At 32.7% G+C, this 20,200-nt stretch overlaps 1 protein-coding gene across 1 annotated transcript; it reads right to left on the reverse strand.

The window, feature by feature from the left end:
- Positions 1–238: 238 nt before the first annotated feature.
- Positions 239–19,611, reverse strand: LOC127728393 (5-hydroxytryptamine receptor 1D-like). The gene is made up of 2 exons (XM_052235749.1): positions 19,192–19,611; positions 239–2,601 (listed from the first exon to the last, which is right to left on the reverse strand). The coding sequence occupies exon 2, from the start codon at positions 2,455–2,457 to the stop codon at positions 1,093–1,095; it is 1,365 nt and encodes a 454-aa protein (XP_052091709.1). The 5' UTR covers positions 2,458–2,601; positions 19,192–19,611; the 3' UTR covers positions 239–1,092.
- Positions 19,612–20,200: the final 589 nt, after the last annotated feature.

Here is a 20,200-nt window from a genome sequence, read left to right on the forward strand (position 1 = left end):
AGTTTATTTTTGTCTCGCACAGGTACAGCAGTATTATGATTAAATAACTGATTTCTATGAATTGTGTCATCAGTTTAGCTCTCAAGGTGCATTTCAATGTTACATGTATGTACCATTGTGTCATTTGAGGACATTGATACACATAATTATTTCATATTCTGTTGTATTGTAGATCATATAAGATCACAAATATAAAGTGCAAGTACAAATAAGATGCTAATAGTAAGAATCTCAAACAGAAACGTTTTACGTATTTTATTCACTTTAAGTGCATCATTGTATGTACATTTTAATGTTTGCGTGTCCGTGTTCAACACGGTTTTCATACTTACATTTTGATTTTATTTAAAAAGAATACAATTTGATTCAATAAATATTGCACCATTAAATATACAACATCTTTAATGAATTTTAATGTGTCCGTATAGAAATTCGAATTCTCTTTATAGTATCCAAAAGGCAAGTGGTAGACGATGGTACAAAGTAACGAATAAGTAATAAATAATATGAATTCTAAAATTGTGTGAAAAAGTAAGTGTTTTTTTCACCAAAATTATCAAAAATATTCATGGTAACATCTCTTTAAGCGTGATGATAAACTTAGATGAATTCTGCCTTTAAAACGGTAATGTTGTAAGTTAAAATTTGACCAAAGTTCTATTCAAATTCATCAAAGATATGTTTCTTGCAGTTTAATTGTAATTACTTAAGAAATATTAAGTAGAGCATGAGTTCCGTCGAATGAAAATTATTTATGAACAAAAGATTTACAATTTTGAATGTTTGAAGGACTAATGTAGTGATCGATTATTTTGGAATTTCTATACGGACTATGTAAGCAATGATCATTTTCTGCACAATGGAATGCTTCATTTTACATATATCGTAACAGTTCTCAGTAAAAATATCACACGTTTTTTTCTTCAAATTAGTTAGAAAAATAGTCACTATATTTATAACATGAATGTAACATATTTGAAAAAAAGCCTTTAAAAAACACTTAAAGTTTGGTATTGAGTAAAAAAAAAGGGGAGTTGAATCTCAGTTAAGGCTTTTTATCACTTATAATCTATCAATTATATTTGTGTTTAGCTATCTTAATCGTCGTTTTCGTTTAAAAAACAACTTGTTGAAAGCATTTCGGAAAGAAGGATTAAATACTGTATAAATAATTGGATTCAATAAGCTATTAAAATATCCAAGCCATAGAAATATACTAAACACTTCTGGTGGAATATTACATAATTCACCACAAAAGGGAGCAGTGAAAGCAATAATGAAAAATGGAAGCCAGCAGGCGATAAACGCACCAGTAATTATTCCAAGAACCCGTGCTGCCTTACGTTCTCGTTTCATTTCAAGTTTTGCTTTTCTCATTTTCTCTTTAGTTTCTTTAAATTTGATTTCTTTACTGCAGTTATTATTTTCTGCTGATGTTTTCGGATTTAGTGGTTTGTTAAACGAATACACATTTGTCGGCACTGTTAAGTATTTGAGTTGAGAGTCGGATATGTTTCCAGTCCCGTTTAGCTGATAATCGGTAGGAACAGTTTCAGTGTTCTCAAATTCAGGTCCATTTATACATGACCCGTTATATACAGTGAAGCCATCTTGGCTGACGTCACTTCCAGATGAGTTATGATGAGTAGTGACATCAGCATTTGTAATAGTCTGACATGGAATTGGTCTGGCATTACTACTACTACTACTAAAATGTTTTTTACGAATCCTCGATCTTGCAGCTGTGTATATTTTATAATTTAAAACTAACATAAGAACCATAGGACAGTAAAAAGCGCCAACAGTGGAAAGTACAGTATATGCGTAATCTTGACTAATTAAGCAATTTCCAACAGTTTCGGGGTTGTTCTCTTCTTTTTTCCACCCAAATAGAGGTGTGATAGAAATTAAGACTGATACAATCCAAACTATAACAATCATTATTAGTATCTGTTTTGCACAACGCCTTCGAATATAATCAATGTTTGATACAGCCCAGTACCGATCCAACGAAATTGCAACAAGATGCAATATCGAAGCAGTGCAACAAAGAACGTCAAAAGATACCCACATATCACATAGTTCTGAGCCGAGATACCAGTACACACTCACTTGGTTGACGACACTTATCGGCATGACTAAAACGGCTACCATTAAATCGGTAACTGCTAAAGACAGAATTAAATAGTTTGACACGCCTTGCAGACTTCGTTCTAAAATAATAGCAGCAATTACAAAAACGTTTCCAAGTATCGTCGACAGTATCATACATCCAAGAATTATGACAATAATCACCATATAACTTGTTTCGTATCGTGGAACATAAGAAAATGTTTGAGACGACGTGTTTTCCGTCGAGTTCCATATTTGAGTTGAATTTTCGAGTAAAAAACTAAAGTTTGGTTCAGTTACGTTAAGAACTGTATTGTAAACTCCTATAGACACATTGTTTGTCATCGTGCTCTTACAATGATTAGTACCTCATCTTATCAAACATTTGTTGATATAGATTTTTGAACAATTGTTTCTATTTGTCTAAAAACATCTGCTCTGTTCACAGCTAACTTTATTCACTTAACGCTATCTTCATGTTTGTTGAACCTGTTAAGTAAAAGAAATAATTAGAACATCTCTAACAACAAAATTAACAAATAATAAGAACCATCAATTCTGTGGACATTTGTATATCATCGAATGGTGAAAATATTTATACCTCAGTCTAGAAACATTTGACTTACAAGACGCTTAAATGTGGACAGCGATGATAACGACAAACGAGGTTCGATTGGAGGTCGAGTCTCAAAGTAAACATACAAACGTCAAGCAATCAAACCAATGTTTATTGTAGCAAGTTGATTTTTTCAATTATAATACAGCTTTTAAGAAGAGTAATAAAACTGGTGCCGTTCCTATACGGATATTTCTCAGCATTGTTGTCTTAGCCGCCCTATGTCCCAAATTTGATTTACTAACAGTTCATATAGAGTTGAAAAAAAGATCTTTTTGAAAATAAAGTAATTCTAGTATTTGTAAACCAACAAGGCATAATAAAGATCTTTATATACCCATAAATGCCAGGCTAGTATGAAATAGTATCATCAACACACGCATGTTGCTTGGGGTAGTAGGTAGCCTTAAATATTTGTCTAAACTCCATAATGAACAAATATGTAAAATTTCTACTTCCTTGATTTCTGATAAGTCTTTAAGTTTGAATAACACTTATGTGAATTATCCTACTCGAAATCATAACCATTTAAACAGGTAAGATTTTTTAATTGATAATAAAGTGTTTGTGCAGCATGACTGAACGTGTAATACCACCAAATCATAGTACGTCACATCCGGTTTCATACGAAAAAGGGTCGAAAAAATAATTTGACAGTAAAAAAATTCTGAGTCAGAAACATATATCTGGGGTGTTTCTTAGCACCATTCTTTTTTTATTTGGTGTTTCTATAAAATAATTTGGAAACTTGAGGTGACACGGTTACTAAAGCTTGTAAACAGGAACAAAAGGGGTGAAAATTTGATTGGTTTACTTCCAGTTATGGTTATTATCTTATATGCAATGAAATGTTATGCGAAATTTTCACTCTAGTACTGGACAAGATAAAACTTTACTCTGCACATTTTTTTGAAAAAATACCAATTAAACAAAGACTAATAGGAGAAAACAATGATGGTATTACTCCTGAAAAGGTATAATAAACATTATATTCAAGACGACGATATTTGTTATTAAAACATGCATCATATTAAAGCGAAGTAGAGATTTTTGACAAAGTTTAGATATCTTTACTTTCATTTAAGGTTTCATAACTCCTTGTTTGTACTTCAAAGTCATGACAACAGTAAATTGTATGTCCTAGTTTCCCAATAATTAAATCAAGTGAACATCGAAGGATTATAACTTCAACTTCATATAAATAAGTAAGTTGTGGATATTTATCAAAAAAGTTATATTTAACAAAAAACTAAGAAGAGTTTATTTTCCAAACAAAATAATATAAAAATAGAAATGTGTACGGATGAGTAGCATTTTGATTTCATGGATGTTGGTAAAATAAAAAAAAATGAATTGCATCAAAGTTGGCAAGAAAAGGCAAAACGCGGGAAAAGTAGCACTGCGAAAAATCGGTTTACACTATTAGATATAGACTGTCAAGGGTGTTAACTTACGTTTTTTTTATTTAATTCATACCGAAGAATCCATTTGAACGTGACTTACGCCAAACAGAATAAATCTAAACTAATTTTCATTAAAGTTGTTTCAGCTGTATTATTTAATTTATTGAGAACAATTATTCTACAAATCATACAATAATGACCATGTATATGTCTGATTGTTCATCTACAGGCAGCAGGGAATTAATTATACATTGAATAGATAGGATTGAAAGTAAGTATTCTTTGGGGTATTACTTATTTCTATACTGCTCAAACCACGGATAATATGTTTTGATAAAAGTAGTAAATAAGCATTCTTACGGAATTAATTAATCGCAACAGGTAAACCAGTTTTGGTTTATAATAATAATCATTTGTTAAAAGTCAAGATTAATCTTAACCAGATTCAAACCTTCATCTTAAATCCAAAATGGGTTATAAAAAGTGCATACAGTACGGCAAACATGAATTCAATTTTCAACGTCTATTTATATCAACACTTGTTCATGATGTTGTTATTTCAAGCATCTTATACAGTTTATTAATTTTCCCCTAGAGATTAAGTCTATTTGCCATTTATCAATTTAATTCTGTTATTATCCATTTTGTCACAAGTTGTTTCCCTTTGACAATTGTAGATTGATTCTAAACCATACAAATTTGGCTGCTGGTAATGCAAATCATGAAAGTTTACAGTGGTATATGGCGTTTTAACCAATTGTCATTGAAAAATTCATTAATTGACATCAACATTGTTTAGCTTAACAATGATGCAATTTTATTATAAGATTTGAAAAACTTACAGATTACACACATAACATAGAGATTACTGATATGCTATTCCGCCATAACGTAGGGATTACTGATATCTATTCCGCCATAACGTAGAGATTACTGATATGCTATTCCGTCATAACGTAGAGATTACTGATATGCTTTTCCGCCATAACGTTGAGATTACTGATATGCTATTCCGCCATAACGTAGTGATTACTGATATGCTATTCCGCCATAACGTAGAGATTACTGATATGCTATTCCGCCATAACGTAGAGATTACTGATATGCTATTCCGCCATAACGTAGAGATTACTGATATGCTATTCCGCCATAACGTAGAGATTACTGATATGCTATTCCGCCATAACGTAGAGATTACTGATATGCTATTCCGCCATAACGTAGAGATTATTGATATGCTATTCCGTCATAACGTAGAGATTACTGATTATGCTATTCCGCCATAACGTAGAGATTACTGATATGCTATTCCGTCATAACGTAGAGATTACTGATATGCTTTTCCGCCATAACGTAGAGATAACTGATATGCTATTCCGCCATAACGTAGAGATTACGGATATGCTATTCCGCCATAACGTAGAGACTACTGATATGCTATTCCGTCAAAACGTAGTGATTACTGATATGCTATTCCGCCATAACGTAGAGATTACTGATATGCTATTCCGCCATAACGTAGAGATTACTGATTATGCTATTCCGCTTGGTTTTTATTAAAAAGAACGTTAATGTGTGTCCCTCCTAAGGGAAACAACGGGTTCAAATGTGTGTCCCTCCTAAGGGAAACAACGGGTTCAAATGTGTGTCCCTCCTAAGGGAAACAACGGGTTCAAATGTGTGTCCCTCCTAAGGGAAACAACGGGTTCAAATGTGTGTCCCTCTTAAGGGAAACAACGGGTTCAAATGTGTGTCCCTCTTAAGTGAAACAACGGGTTCAAATGTGTGTCCCTCCTAAGGGAAACAACGGGTTCAAATGTGTGTCCCTCCTAAGGGAAACAACGGGTTCAAATGTGTGTCCCTCTTAAGTGAAACAACGGGTTCAAATGTGTGTCCCTCTTAAGTGAAACAACGGGTTCAAATGTGTGTCCCTCCTAAGGGAAACAACGGGTTCAAATGTGTGTCCCTCCTAAGGGAAACAACGGGTTCATATGTGTGTCCCTCCTAAGGGAAACAACGGGTTCAAATGTGTGTCCCTCCTAAGGGAAACAACGGGTTCAAATGTGTGTCCCTCTTAAGTGATACAACGGGTTCAAATGTGTGTCCCTCTTAAGTGATACAACGGGTTCAAATGTGTGTCCCTCCTAAGGGCAACAACGGGTTCAAATGTGTGTCCCTCCTAAGGGAAACAACGGGTTCAGATGTGTGTCCCTCCTAAGGGAAACAACGGGTTCAAATGTGTGTCCCTCCTAAGGGAAACAACGGGTTCAGATGTGTGTCCCTCTTAAGGGAAACAACGGGTTCAGATGTGTGTCCCTCCTAAGGGAAACAACGGGTTCAGATGTGTGTCCCTCCTAAGGGAAACAACGGGTTCAGATGTGTGTCCCTCCTAAGGGAAACAACGGGTTCAAATGTGTGTCCCTCCTAAGGGAAACAACGGGTTCAAATGTGTGTCCCTCTTAAGGGAAACAACGGGTTCAAATGTGTGTCCCTCCTAAGGGAAACAACGGGTTCAAATGGATCTTTGATTACAGGCTACTGTTTGTTCTTCTATTTGAAGGAACTTGGAAAAAAAGATATTAAATCTCATATCAGTTATTATTTAATGTTTGTCTGTTTCTTATATAATTTATGCATTAATATTCAGTTTGTACAAAAACCATTTTAAAATTGTCATTTAAACTCAAATCTCCCTTGAGAAGGATAAAAGATACGCCCATTTTCCTTCTGAATTTGCCTTCACCACATATATCTTCGTATTTGCATCAAGCTTTAGAAATATCATCGGAACCACCGTTATTTTAATAAATATTAAAAATGCACAATACAGTCTATACATAAAATAATTTTCTGTATGTCAAATACATTTCTAAATATACACATATAAATACACCAAAAGTTAAATCAGTTAATCAATTACAACCATTTGGTTTAAAAAAAACTAGAATCTGCATATCTCCAAAAAGAACAAAACAAAACAAATCAAACTGCGTATGCTGCGTATATCTTAATCATAGAAATAAACTTACTTTTTCCGAATTTAAAAAAAAAAACATTTTGAATTTTAGTGGTAAAGCTCTTATGTTTCATCTCAAAATTACGATATCCAAACAAACTCCTATTTGTTCTATGCAAACAAAGTATAATTCAAGATTTTATACATATCTGATCTTAATCCTGACGTGAAGTAGAAATCAAGTATACACTTTATGTCGTCTAAGATCAGAGACGCCTTATATGGCAGTTTCCGTCAATGTCTCACGAAAGTTAGCTTGACTGTCTTCCAAAAATATGTATTTATTGATTCATTATAAATGTGACAGTATTCAGTATTGTGTTTTAGAGGTGTGTAAAACATAAAATGGTCCTTTTTCTCAAAACAAAGAGTGGAGTATCAATAATACAATATCTGTAAAATATTCTGTTTTAACAAAAGTCTTATTTATTAATAATTGCGATAATTAGAAAAATGGTCGCTCATGTTAATTTAAAAAAAAATAAGTTAACATTTGCATCGGATCATATACGTGCGTCACGTGTTAACATGCATGTTGTATCGTGTTATAACACTATCGAGGTGTTGATTTTACTCAACAGTGACAACTGTTTGCAATTTTATCAAAATCTGTAACATAGCCCATTTACTCTAGCATTTTATCTTAGTATTTGTAGAAAAAATCTGTTGACACGTCTAATTTCTTGATCATTTTATTGTATAATCTTTGACTTTAAATACTTAGTAACATATACAAGAATTAGATAGGATAAGATAAGATAAGATAATTTTATTAGCCAATCATGGTGCCCAAAATTTGAGCTATACAAAATGAATTGCAAAATAAAGTACACTAAATGATAAGAATGATTAAAATGATTAAAGTACATTTAAATAAAAAAACATGAATACACATTTAAACAAAGTAACTATAAACCATATTATTGACAAAACATTAAGTTATTTTGGAAGCCACTGTGACCTGGAGAAATTACATTTCTTAATCAGTTTATATAGTCCTAGGCCTATGGGAGTTATGAATTATGTATAGATGTTAAGATATTTACTTTTATTACATTGGTTGCGATGAATTATCGTGATTTCTCAATGAAATAAAAACCGGTTATTTCACATGTGAAATAAACTCGGTTATTTCACTCCCCTGACGTCATACAACAATGATAATTAACTCATTCGCTACGCGCATTCGTGAATTAATGTGCTGTTCGGTCACTCGTTGAATATTTTTCCATATTTGAATTCTTCGATTAGTTATTCTATAATCATTCACTTTGATATTTGTTTTTCTGCATTTCTGCTGCAAGCAAGCAAACATAATTTTCGCTTTCAACTTAATGTAATAGTCGTTCAATCATTACCTATTTTTTTCTCAGAAACATAGAGCCATCCATGAAAAAGTTATCTCAGCAGCAAGTACATGTTTTGCATCATTTTATATACATATATCTGCAATTATAAATATACTTAACAGGTGTATAGTATCAATGTTTTTAAACTTCTGAAATTAAAGACACAATCTAAATATTATAATCCCTCTGAATGAAACGGTGATATGCATCAAACATACTGATTAAGAAGAAAAAAACGGGAAATCTTTTAACTTCAATTTTGTCTATAATAAGGAGATGTGGTATAATTTCCAAAATGAGACACCTATCCACAAAAGACCAATGGAAAATTAAAGGATTAAATCAACTAAAGGTCTCGATAAGGCCTTCAAAATTGACCAAAACCACATAGTAAGCTATAAAAGACTCTAAGTTGACCAAAATGTGAAACATGTCGAAAGAGAAAACCAAACGCGATTTAGGCAGAAAGAAAGTTGATTGCACATTGAATGGAAGACACACGGACCGATGATTGACGAGTGTATGTACGGTGAATGGACCATGAATGAACGAAACACGAACGCAGGATTGACGATGAATGATGAATGCGCTAACAATAGGTCAGCCTTTGAAATTTAAAAGGCGTGACCTTAAAATTGTATGGCGTATGCATTGCAGCAGCTACACATTGACTTACCATATAGATGACCCTTAGTCTCACTCCGTGTAATGTTTGTACGATTACGTTTTGTTATACGCCCGTATTTTTCTGAGTTGGCTTGACTTGCAATAAATATTTTAACTGACAACAGTGTGCTACGTACATATGAAAAGAGAAGGACATATTTTTCTAATTAAAATAAGCTAATTTAACCCTTATACTCGAAGTATTTTAGTCTATTTATCATCATACGAATTATTGTTATCAATCATGCTGATGAAATGAATGAATTGTAATGAAATAAATCATTTATTAACACCTGGATATAAATATTACCCAGGCCATCGATTAAGGTACGTGTGAAAGTTGTTATAAACATTACATCAACCGTTTTTACACGTATGTACTATTCCTACAATGATTATGAATAGTATTAATAAAATTCCATTTTCATTACGGATATATTAGACCCATAATCGAGTAATTCATACAATTCCTGTAAGATTCATGGACCACTGGAACAGATTTTAGTCATGAATTCTCATACAATGATATTTTGTCCAGTCATTTGAATGTTTACTTAATATGGAAAAAGGTGATGATATTTTCATGAACATAACGTTTGGACTGACTGGAACATTGCAAATGAGATGTACAACTCAGCAATCGCTGAAGTCTCCAATTAGTGTTAATACGGTAATTCATCCCTTAGTGTTAATGATCGAAAATGCCAAGCTCTCTGCGCAATATAGGTTCTCTTACCGTCTCCAACCTTCGCTTCCTTTCGAATGGCAGTCGTTGCAAAGCAAAACATTTAACACTGAACGCTAAGAACGCAATTATTGGTTATTCATAAGTACATGTACAGTAACGCAAATACATGTGCCATTAATTAAACACTAACTTTGGAACACATTGATTGATTGATTGTTGGTTGCTTAACGTCTAGAGGCAAATATTTTATGCATGTTCAGGACGAGCACAAATTAACAATAAACACAATAGGTAAGTCCTGTAATACAGGTCGTCCGGGATGAAGGTTGGGGAAATTTGGACTGCCACTGTAAAATTAGGGTACTAGTATATTGGATAGGGACAGAAATTTTAGCCAGGGTTTTACTGCCGATCGGAAGAAGACCTCAGTGACCATGTTTCTATTCATCCTTGAAGGGGAAACACTTTGAAAGAGTGTACCAAAGTATGAAATATTAACAGTCAAACAAACGACAAAAGGTAGAAGATACCTAAGTGACAATCAAAGATCATAAGTCGAAGAAAAACAGACAATACCATGACCAAAAAGAAAACAACGAAAGGATCATGGCAAACCTCCGGGTGATCTCAGGTGCTGCAAAAGGGTAACATAACCTGTTCCACTAGTAGCTCCCGTCAAATTGCTCATGACAGGTAAAAATTCGGTGATAGATAAGTCGCGATCGAATTCTGAAATGTCACAATTGGGGAACAAAGGCTGGGCTACGACAATTTGGGCATATCTGTGATCCTCTTTGACACATATATTCCTTAATGGTTAACCAAATCATGATGGCGTCCTTAAACTTTCGGAGGGACGATTCACCTTTACAATTTGGTACCGTTGGTTCAATAACTTTTTTGTAAGGAAGTTACCCTATAGTAAGAAAATCATGATGGGACTGAAAGCAATGTCAAGAATATCGTACAATCTGGGAGGTATAAACTCCATATACAGGCGCTGCTGGAATGTTGCTACAAGTAAATGGAAAGTCCATGATACGAAAGCTGAAGTCGTCTCTTTTTTCTGTCAATTTCTAGATGTAAGTCAAGATAGGAAGCAAACATAACTGTATATTGGGTATCCTTACTTTGTAATTCGATGGCATAGATGCGTTCAACATTTTTACCATTTTTAAAAAATATTTTTGTGACAAGACAGGTCGGCAAGAAGTTGGGCATCTTTTTGGTTTCCATTGGAATGCCGATTGTCTATTTATCTCTTCCTTATACTAGATATTTGTATCGGGAGTATAAGTTATACTTGTATCGGAGATTCTTGTGTCAAGGGAGTGTAAGTTATACTTGTATCGGGAAATACTTGTGTGAAACGAGTATAAGTTATACTTGTGTGAAATGAGTATAAGTATACTTGTATCGGGTAATACTTGTGTAACGGGAGTGTAAGTATACTTGTATCGGGAAATACTTGTGTAAAGGGAGTATAAGTTATACTTGTATCGGAGATTCTTGTGTCAAGGGGGTGTAAGTTATACTTCTATGGGGAACTACTTGTGTGAAATTAGTATAAGTTATACTTGTATCGGGAAATACTTGTGTAACGGGAGTGTAAGTATACTTGTATCGGGAAATACTTGTGTAAAAGGAGTATAAGTTATACTTGTATCGGGAAATACTTGTGTAACGGGAGTGTAAGTATACTTGTATCGGGAAATACTTGTGTAAAGGGAGTATAAGTTATACTTTTGCAAGATGAAAGACACTACGATTGAATGGACGCTAACAAATTTTTGATTTTTTTTAGTATCCACATCTGATTGACACCGCCCGGAAAGTGTGTTGTTTCATACTTACTAAGAAGCCCGGTTTCGATTGCTAATATATGAAATAGATCTTAACAATTTGGAGGGAAATTTTGTATGGCATTAGCAAAACACGCAATATAACGTTACTTGTAAGAACAAGTTGGTTTTTTTTTGTCTTTTATTTACGTTAAATTACCTAGTCACGGGGCAATTAAAATTTTAGGATGGCACTTGTCCATCGGTTAAAATCGTTTAGTGATTTCTAGTGTCTATATTTTGCTAACTTGTCTCGCTGACAGTTTATTCCAAAACTCGTTTTATTAGGGTTAATAACAAAGATATATTCACAAAACACAAGGAAAACACTTAACCCCTATAAAATTTTGACAACACGTTTCTTGTTCTTCTGGTACTCACAATAATCATTCTCATTTAATTCTTAAAAATATATTATGCATTATCTATAAGTATTCTCCGATTAAATATGGTGATTCAGTCTTGCTCTTTGTCTATATATCAACAAATGAATGTTACTACACAGAGCTGCTTTTTACGAATAATCTTCGTTCTTTTTAATGTAAAAGATAATGCCATATGATTAGCTTATTTTTCTTATAATTAACAGTTTGATTACCTTTTTACTATATGCTTCTTTCGTCAAACATTTAATTAAACCGTTCAGATGTTCTGTAATAACCCTCTTATTTTTGTTCTCTTATCACTTAGCGATTTTATCGTTATTAAATTTTCAGTCTTGATCAATCTCTTTTCATTCAATTGAAGTTTTTTATAAAAATTTATTTAAGTGAAACATTAAAGAAGCATTTGCTTTTTTCAATCTCATGCTTTATAATTATCAATAAGCATAATTGAGAATTAGGAGTAGTCTCTGTTTAATTGATGATTAATTACCTAGAAAATAGGATTTTTTGTTTGTTGAAAAACAGTTGAAAATATCGAATAAAAACATATTATCAGTGCCTACTGATATATAAGATATATTATAATACACCTTTATGAATACCATTATAATTACCATAATAATGCCGGACAAAATAGTATTAGCATGTAGTTGCATGGGCGAGATGTCTAAGAACAATTTCAACTTAGAGCATATTCAAGGCATATTCATGGCGATCATTCGGTGTTTTTCAAAAGAGGATGAGATTCTTGGTAAACAATATTCTTCCGACGTTTGTTCCTTTAGAATTACCGCGGCAAACACATATATGAATGTTACATTTTGTTACCGTGAATAGAATAGCTTTATGTTATCTCTTTGCACCAAAACTTTGAAGGTTAATTTGAAGTTTTTTATTCATGCATACAGAAAACACTAATCTCGTTGCAATTACCATTGAAATTAGAAATTAAATAGTTTTAACATTAACGCTGTGATATATGTTTTCTTAATTGGTTCTGCAGTTATTCCGTACTGATGATTATTCTTGAAATTATATGTACACCAGACACTTAACATCTATATTAACTCAAAAACAAACCGTTGATTGTAAGAAGAAATGTCGTAAAGTTATTAGAAAAATACTATTAAAAGAATGAATTTTTTAAAAGCTTTAAAACACTTGACAATGATTAAAAGTTTATAGAAATACTGTGTCTATCCACACCAGACCAAATTAGGGCTGTTTCGTGTTTTATCGAAAGTAATTAGAATAGAGGAAAGAAGATATTTGAGAGTCTTAATCAGTTCCTTATTGAAATATGTGTATTTTTTTTTGTAAAAGTTATTTTAAGAATGTTTATACTATTAAGCTCAGGTGAATGCATTTGGCAGTTTGTATTTCATTTGTTAGTAATGCTATGCTGGTCTTTTGTCTACATTAATAAAGATACATTGATAGAAGATGTGATTAACAAGATGCTGAATTTGGCGTTAATATGTTCAATAGTTAGAGTCATGTAAATAAGGCAGCGAGAATGGCAAGATGAATACTTTAAGGAAATAGTATAAAAGTCGAGTCTGGTCTGAATTTATAGTGGTTTGAGAGATTTTTTTTGTACAAACTTACGACGGACGGTGGGTCGCTGTAATGGTAATATAGCCAACATGGCATTTGGACAGACAAGCCTAAAAACTCATAGCCAGAAAACAATGTCAGTGTATTTTTTTTCTTTTAAATCCGTTCCTGAAAAAAATACTTGTCTTCTATGTTGTTAACAAAAGACATCAATGTCTTGTTTATTTGGGTTTTAGCATTCCAATTTCTTCCTTTACTCATATATTTATCTAAGTAGGGAATAAGGGTATTTTAACGACAATGTGAGAAGAAAAACCTGAATCAGAGAAAACCATTATTCAATACAAGACACAAGACAAAGGAACCTGCCATCCATTCCAAGAAAATAAACAAGAATAATCACACCGACATTTGCACATGTACTTGGTTTGGCGCCAGCAAACATGGTTAACCCCGCCATTCTGTATGTGCCTGTTCCAAGTCAGGAACCTGTAATTGTTGTTTGTTGTTGTATATCATATTTATTTTTCGTTTATTGTTTTGTACACAGATCAGTACATTTGTCATTTCGGGGCATTCTATAGCTATATAGCATCAACAACAGATAGCTGAAAGAAAATGCACACAAGTCACTAGTAAGACCATCACTAGAATGTGCAAGCGCAGTATGGGATCCCCATCAACAAAACAACAAGATAAAAATGAGATGGTACAACGCCGAGAGGCTATTCTGCGATATTCAAAAACCTTCGGGGAAATTAATAGTAATGCTGAATTACATATATAAAAGATATCTTTTGATGAGAAAACTTTTTAAAATCACAATGCCGTGTATTTTTAGGGGGCTGCTCATTAAATTCAATACAAAACCTTTTCTTTGCAATGCTATATATACACAACGCCCGGCGATTTAAGTCACTTTTTCAATCAAGTCCATGAAAACATCGACGTCCCAAGATCTTCAACGACTTCAATTTTATTCCATAAAACCATTAACCATTACAGGATGATACATGCAAGGAGGCAACGGTATGATCATCTACCATCACAGGATGATATATGTAAGGATGCAGCGGTATTATCATCTACCATCACAGGATGATATATGTAAGGAGGCAATGGTATTATCATCTACCATCAAAGGATGATATATGTAAGGATGCAGCGGTATTATCATCTACCATCACAGGATGATATATGTAAGGATGCAGCGGTATGATCATCTACCATCACAGGATGATATATGTAAGGAGGCAGCGGTATTATCATCTACCATCACAGCATGATATACGTAAGGATGCAGCGGTATTATCATCTACCATCACAGGATGATACATGTAAGGATGCAGCGGTATTATCATCTACCATCACAGGATGATACATGTAAGGAGTGAGCGGTATTATCATCTACCATCACAGGATGAAACATGTAAGGAGTGAGTGGTATTATCATCTACCATCACAGGATGATACATGTAAGGAGTGAGTGGTATTATCATCTACCATCACAGGATGGTACATGTAAGGAGTGAGTGGTATTATCATCTACCATCACAGGATGAAACATGTAAGGAGTGAGTGGTATTGTCATCTACCATCACAGGATGATATATGTAAGGAGGCAGTGTTCTTATCATCTACCATCACAGGATGATATATGTAAGGAGGCAGTGGTCTTATCATCTACCATCACAGGATGATACATGTAAGGAGGCAGTGGTCTTATCATCTACCATCACAGGATGATATATGTAAGGAGGCAGTGGTCTTATCATCTACCATCACAGGATGAAACATGTAAGGAGGCAGCGGTATTGTCATCTCTTAAAACGTGAGTGAGTAATTTATATACAATAATAAGGAATTACGGCGTCACTAATGTAACAAAAGCTTAACCAATGTCACACAGACCATGTTCTGCAATCATTGCTTCATCTCGTAAATTTATGTCGTCCAGATGTTAATTATCTAGTATCTTTAAAAGGTTGCAAGGATCGTGTCGTGATATTACAAAGGTGTTTTTATTCACATTTTCGACGTATTAAAATAATATCAACATATAAATAACGATCTTTTTTGTATGAAGTGTAAATAATTTCAAACTTATCATGGTAGGTTACATTTAGAAATTAATGTTAATAGTGTGTCAAGTTTAGTCCATTCCTTTTATTAAAGTATTCTGGATTTGACAGCCAAAATCATGAAAATGTTAAAACGCTCGTTGTAAATATGTTCAATAACCATTTGAATTTTCACTTTCAGAATAGTCTTTATTTGCGATATAATACACACAAAAAAACCGGAACAAGGTAACTGATTACTATATGACCAAAGTACTTATATTGTATCATTTAGACAAAAGAGATTGACAAAAATTTCAGAACTCCCCCCCCCCCCCTCCCCCCTTATAAATTATAAAACGGAGATCAACAAAAACAAAAATATAATGCCACAGGTCAATGCAGATATTTCCTCTCCATATATACATAATTATAAACTTCCTGGGATTCGAATAATAAATAGTATTGACTAGCATGGTATTTGTATGCGTTATTGATCATCACGGGTACAGTTTATTTGCTTGTTTTTTCAACATACAGTGATGGATTAGTATAATTACTTTGCTTGAGTAATTAGTGTTCTGCCTGGTTTTAAGTGCATGAAAGAAATGTTTCTATCGAATGGGTATTTTAATGTATGAGTATGTTTTAATGTATGAGAATTTTATAATTTTGATTAAATATCAAAATGACAGATTTTTAAGCTTTAGAGGAACATATTCGCCCGAATATATCCTCCAAAGGCAGTGATTTAACTTTTTTGTACTGTAAAATAAACCAAAATTAAGTGACACCTCATTTAATTGGATGTAAGACCCGCTTGAATTCAATCCACTTTATGCTTTATTGGTTCAAATTTCAAACTATAAACGGTGAACCAAGAACCACTATCTGTGTAGTTGATTTCCCTTGAGGGAAACTGTATCCATTTCAATTCAAACTTCAATACAGAAATCTCCTAATGACATAATATTACTTCTGAATATTGAACCAACGATAAAAGTATCTGGTTTCCTGTTGGGGACAAACAACAATCAATCTGTTATGAACACGTACTTTTATTTCTCAAACTCATAACACTTCTTTAAATGCATCATCGTAGTGGGGGTAATGTATTATGCACGATAAAAAGCTGATCACATTATTTTATTTTATACAAGCATCATGAAATATGAATGACACACATTCTAAGTTTTGTAAAGAACCAAACACTGCAGTAATCAGAACAATACAGCGATGCGATTGTTTTTGTAAGACAAATGAGCTATTGTATCATGCAGCTCTAAATGTTGTTACAAATTTTGTGCTTTGATGATTTGATATTCACCAAAGGTTATCAAAAGCAAAGACTAATTCTCAAAAACAGATAGCTAATTTCAATACTTAAGGTCATATCTTCTTGTATTGATACTAAAGACAACAAATAACAAAAATAGTTTACATTCATGGCATAGATCCGCAAAGCTTTTCAACTTTGTACTTGATTTGTCCTTTCAACTTTTGTATTCGAGCAACACTGGCAGTCTTTTGTACAAAATTATAAGCCTGATATATTTGACGAAATTTGTTTTTATTACTCATTTTTCTTTCAAAAGCAATCGCCTATTGTTTTGGAAGACATTACGTTTCATACCGGAAGTCTGTACAAAGCTTGCGTATATAATTGTACATGCACTTGTATATAATCTATCGCTTTGTTATAATTGACTTTTGTAACGGGTTGCTTATTAATTAAGTAATCAGAACTATTGTTTCTATTTTAAAGAGGTCTATATTATGTTATTGGCATCTGTCAATTTGACGAGACATATGGCAGCGATTGTAATAGTGGGTTGAATATTCATTGGGATTTACTGTTATACCTTATTTGTATGCAATTGCTAATAAATATTACAATTCAATTCAACATATTTCATTTAAGTCTCATCCCTCAATAATATATAATACACCATTACATTAAGTGTAAAATATAGATACAAAATAGAGAGCCATTCTGTTCAGAATTATAAGAGACTATAACAATGATGGTACAATATGGTCAATATAGACATGATAGAAGTCGGTCGAAATTTAAGGCCGTACAAACTGAATCAACCTTATAAAGCTTTAATTAGTCATTACGCTGTTAAAACATGTCGGTTTGTGAAAAGAGTAAAATATTCACCAAATATCACGATAAAATGTACATGCATTTAAATGATTCTTTAGAAAAAAAATATTTTGAATATCATTAATTTTTCTGTCTGACGCATATGGTATATATAGCACATCCTAAGGAGATTGTAATTCTTACATCTTGGGCACGAGTACCATATATACTTATATTGTGAGAATAAATCAAAAACGTACATTGTATGCACCTAATGATAAGATTTGTTGATAATACTTGAAGTATGGATCTTGAGAGTCAGTACATTATACGTTTTAAAGTGAAATGATGAATAAAAATCGTGCAATATATAATATGTATACATGATTGCCGTATCGTTGGCGTATATCCTGAACCTCTTTAAATTTAAATTCAAGCAATTTGCCTCCTAACTTGGAGACCGGTAATTTTGTTCTTAATTATGTCAGAAATTTGGAAACCGGTAATTATGAATATGGACTTGGATAACTTGTGATCATTGTAATTTTGAAAATAATTTTCTTGCTATTTAGACAAAACAAAATTTCAAAATTCAAAATAGCATGTTTTTATATTTTCATGGTCATTCTTTTGAAATTTTAGCGAAAGAAAATATTTTTTGTGGTGATACCAATAACAGAATGGCAAATTCCCGTACATTATCATACGACCGCGTGTGGTGATGGACAAGTTAAGCAAGTGCAAACAAAAAACAAGCGTAGAAACAGTATCCTGCTGGACCCTTTAACAAGCGTGGAAACAGTATCCTGCTGGACCCTTTAACAAGCGTGGAAACAGTATCCTGCTGGACCCTTTAATTGTAACAGATTACTAGAAAAAAGACCCTATATATCGGAAATAAAAATGGCCAAGTAAATCTACTAGAAGGAGGCAATTACTGTGGATGAAATATAATGGAATAGCACATTTTCATCTTGCATGAATTGAAAAAAAAACCTCTACATGAAACATCTATCCACTTTAAGTATCCGCTTGCTCCTTTTATCTCCAACACAGGGAAAACTTGGACTAATATGACTGAATACAGAAAACAAATATCACAGGGAAACAACAGAATATAAAAAGTCATCAAAATCAGAACAATGATACAAAGAATAACTTTTTATCACAAAATTGGTAAGAGCCATACCACATCCCATTTTATACTGATTAGAAAAGGATAAACAATAAACAAAAAAATAGGAATCAAATCAGCTCACATGTATTTTTTGTAAGGCCTCTTTTTATGACGAAAGTGAAAAAGAAATATTGGCATTTTTAAGATGTATAAAACTTTAAGTGTCACAACTTTTATAAAAGAAATATTTTATTCAAAAATGTAGTAAGTGAAATAAAATCGTAAACTTACCTTCAGAAAGTTTAATCCGACTAAAAATCCGAAGGCGTATTAAAAACATGATGTCAAAAATAAGTTGTCACATATTCACTAACAAGAAGTAAAATCCATATGTTGCTAAAGTTTTCCTGTATTGAACTACTCAAAGCATTCATAAAATCAGAATATAATGACCCGGTAAAATCATCGATTTGAGCTATAATTGATTTTTTTGTTCAATAATGCAGGTTTTTTTCTACACATGTAATTTACAATTAAGTTTATGATGCGATTGATATTTTTTTTGCAGCAGTTCGTTATATTACAAGATTTTGTTCAATCGAACCACATTATACAGGAATTACGTGCATCATCATGTTGACTCTATGCATCATTAGTATAACACAATGGAAACGAGTGTTCTTTCCTTAAATACTCCAAACTAACAGATATTTTCGATGCATTAGCCTCTAAGTCTATTTCGTAATATATTCTATGGAGTTCTCGATGTTATTGGATAATTTTAATGATTTACAAGACTTTTGATTGCTCTATTAAAACAATGTAATTTCCATGTTTTTCCATAAATAAACAACAATATGAATGTTCTTTTACATTGATCATGCAGTCAGTCATCATACTTTGTGTATATATTTATTTGATTAAATAAAATGCTTTTGCACTCTATGATTTTTTCTTTTAGTGAATTTGTTTTAAACTAAACAGGTTCATTTTTTTTTACTGATTTATCATGAAGTTTTTTTTAATTGCAATGTAGTTGAAAGGTGCTTAAATTTTAAATCTACTATACATCAATGAGACGACTTTTCATTCCCTATTGTTAATTTTCCTTTTTTAGACGGCGATGTTCCTTTGGCTCCATCATATGGTGTTTATATATCCCAACTCGTTCGTTATTCATGTGTGTGTAGTTAGGTCATAGATTTTAACGAACGTAATCAATGCATCACTGGTAAATTATTAAGTCAGGGATTTCGTAACCATAAATTACGTAAAACTTTTACTAAATTCTTTCATAGAT

This window comes from Mytilus californianus, unplaced genomic scaffold (genome assembly GCF_021869535.1).
Source record: "Mytilus californianus isolate M0D057914Y unplaced genomic scaffold, xbMytCali1.0.p SCAF_2, whole genome shotgun sequence".
NCBI lineage: Eukaryota > Metazoa > Mollusca > Bivalvia > Mytilida > Mytilidae > Mytilus > Mytilus californianus.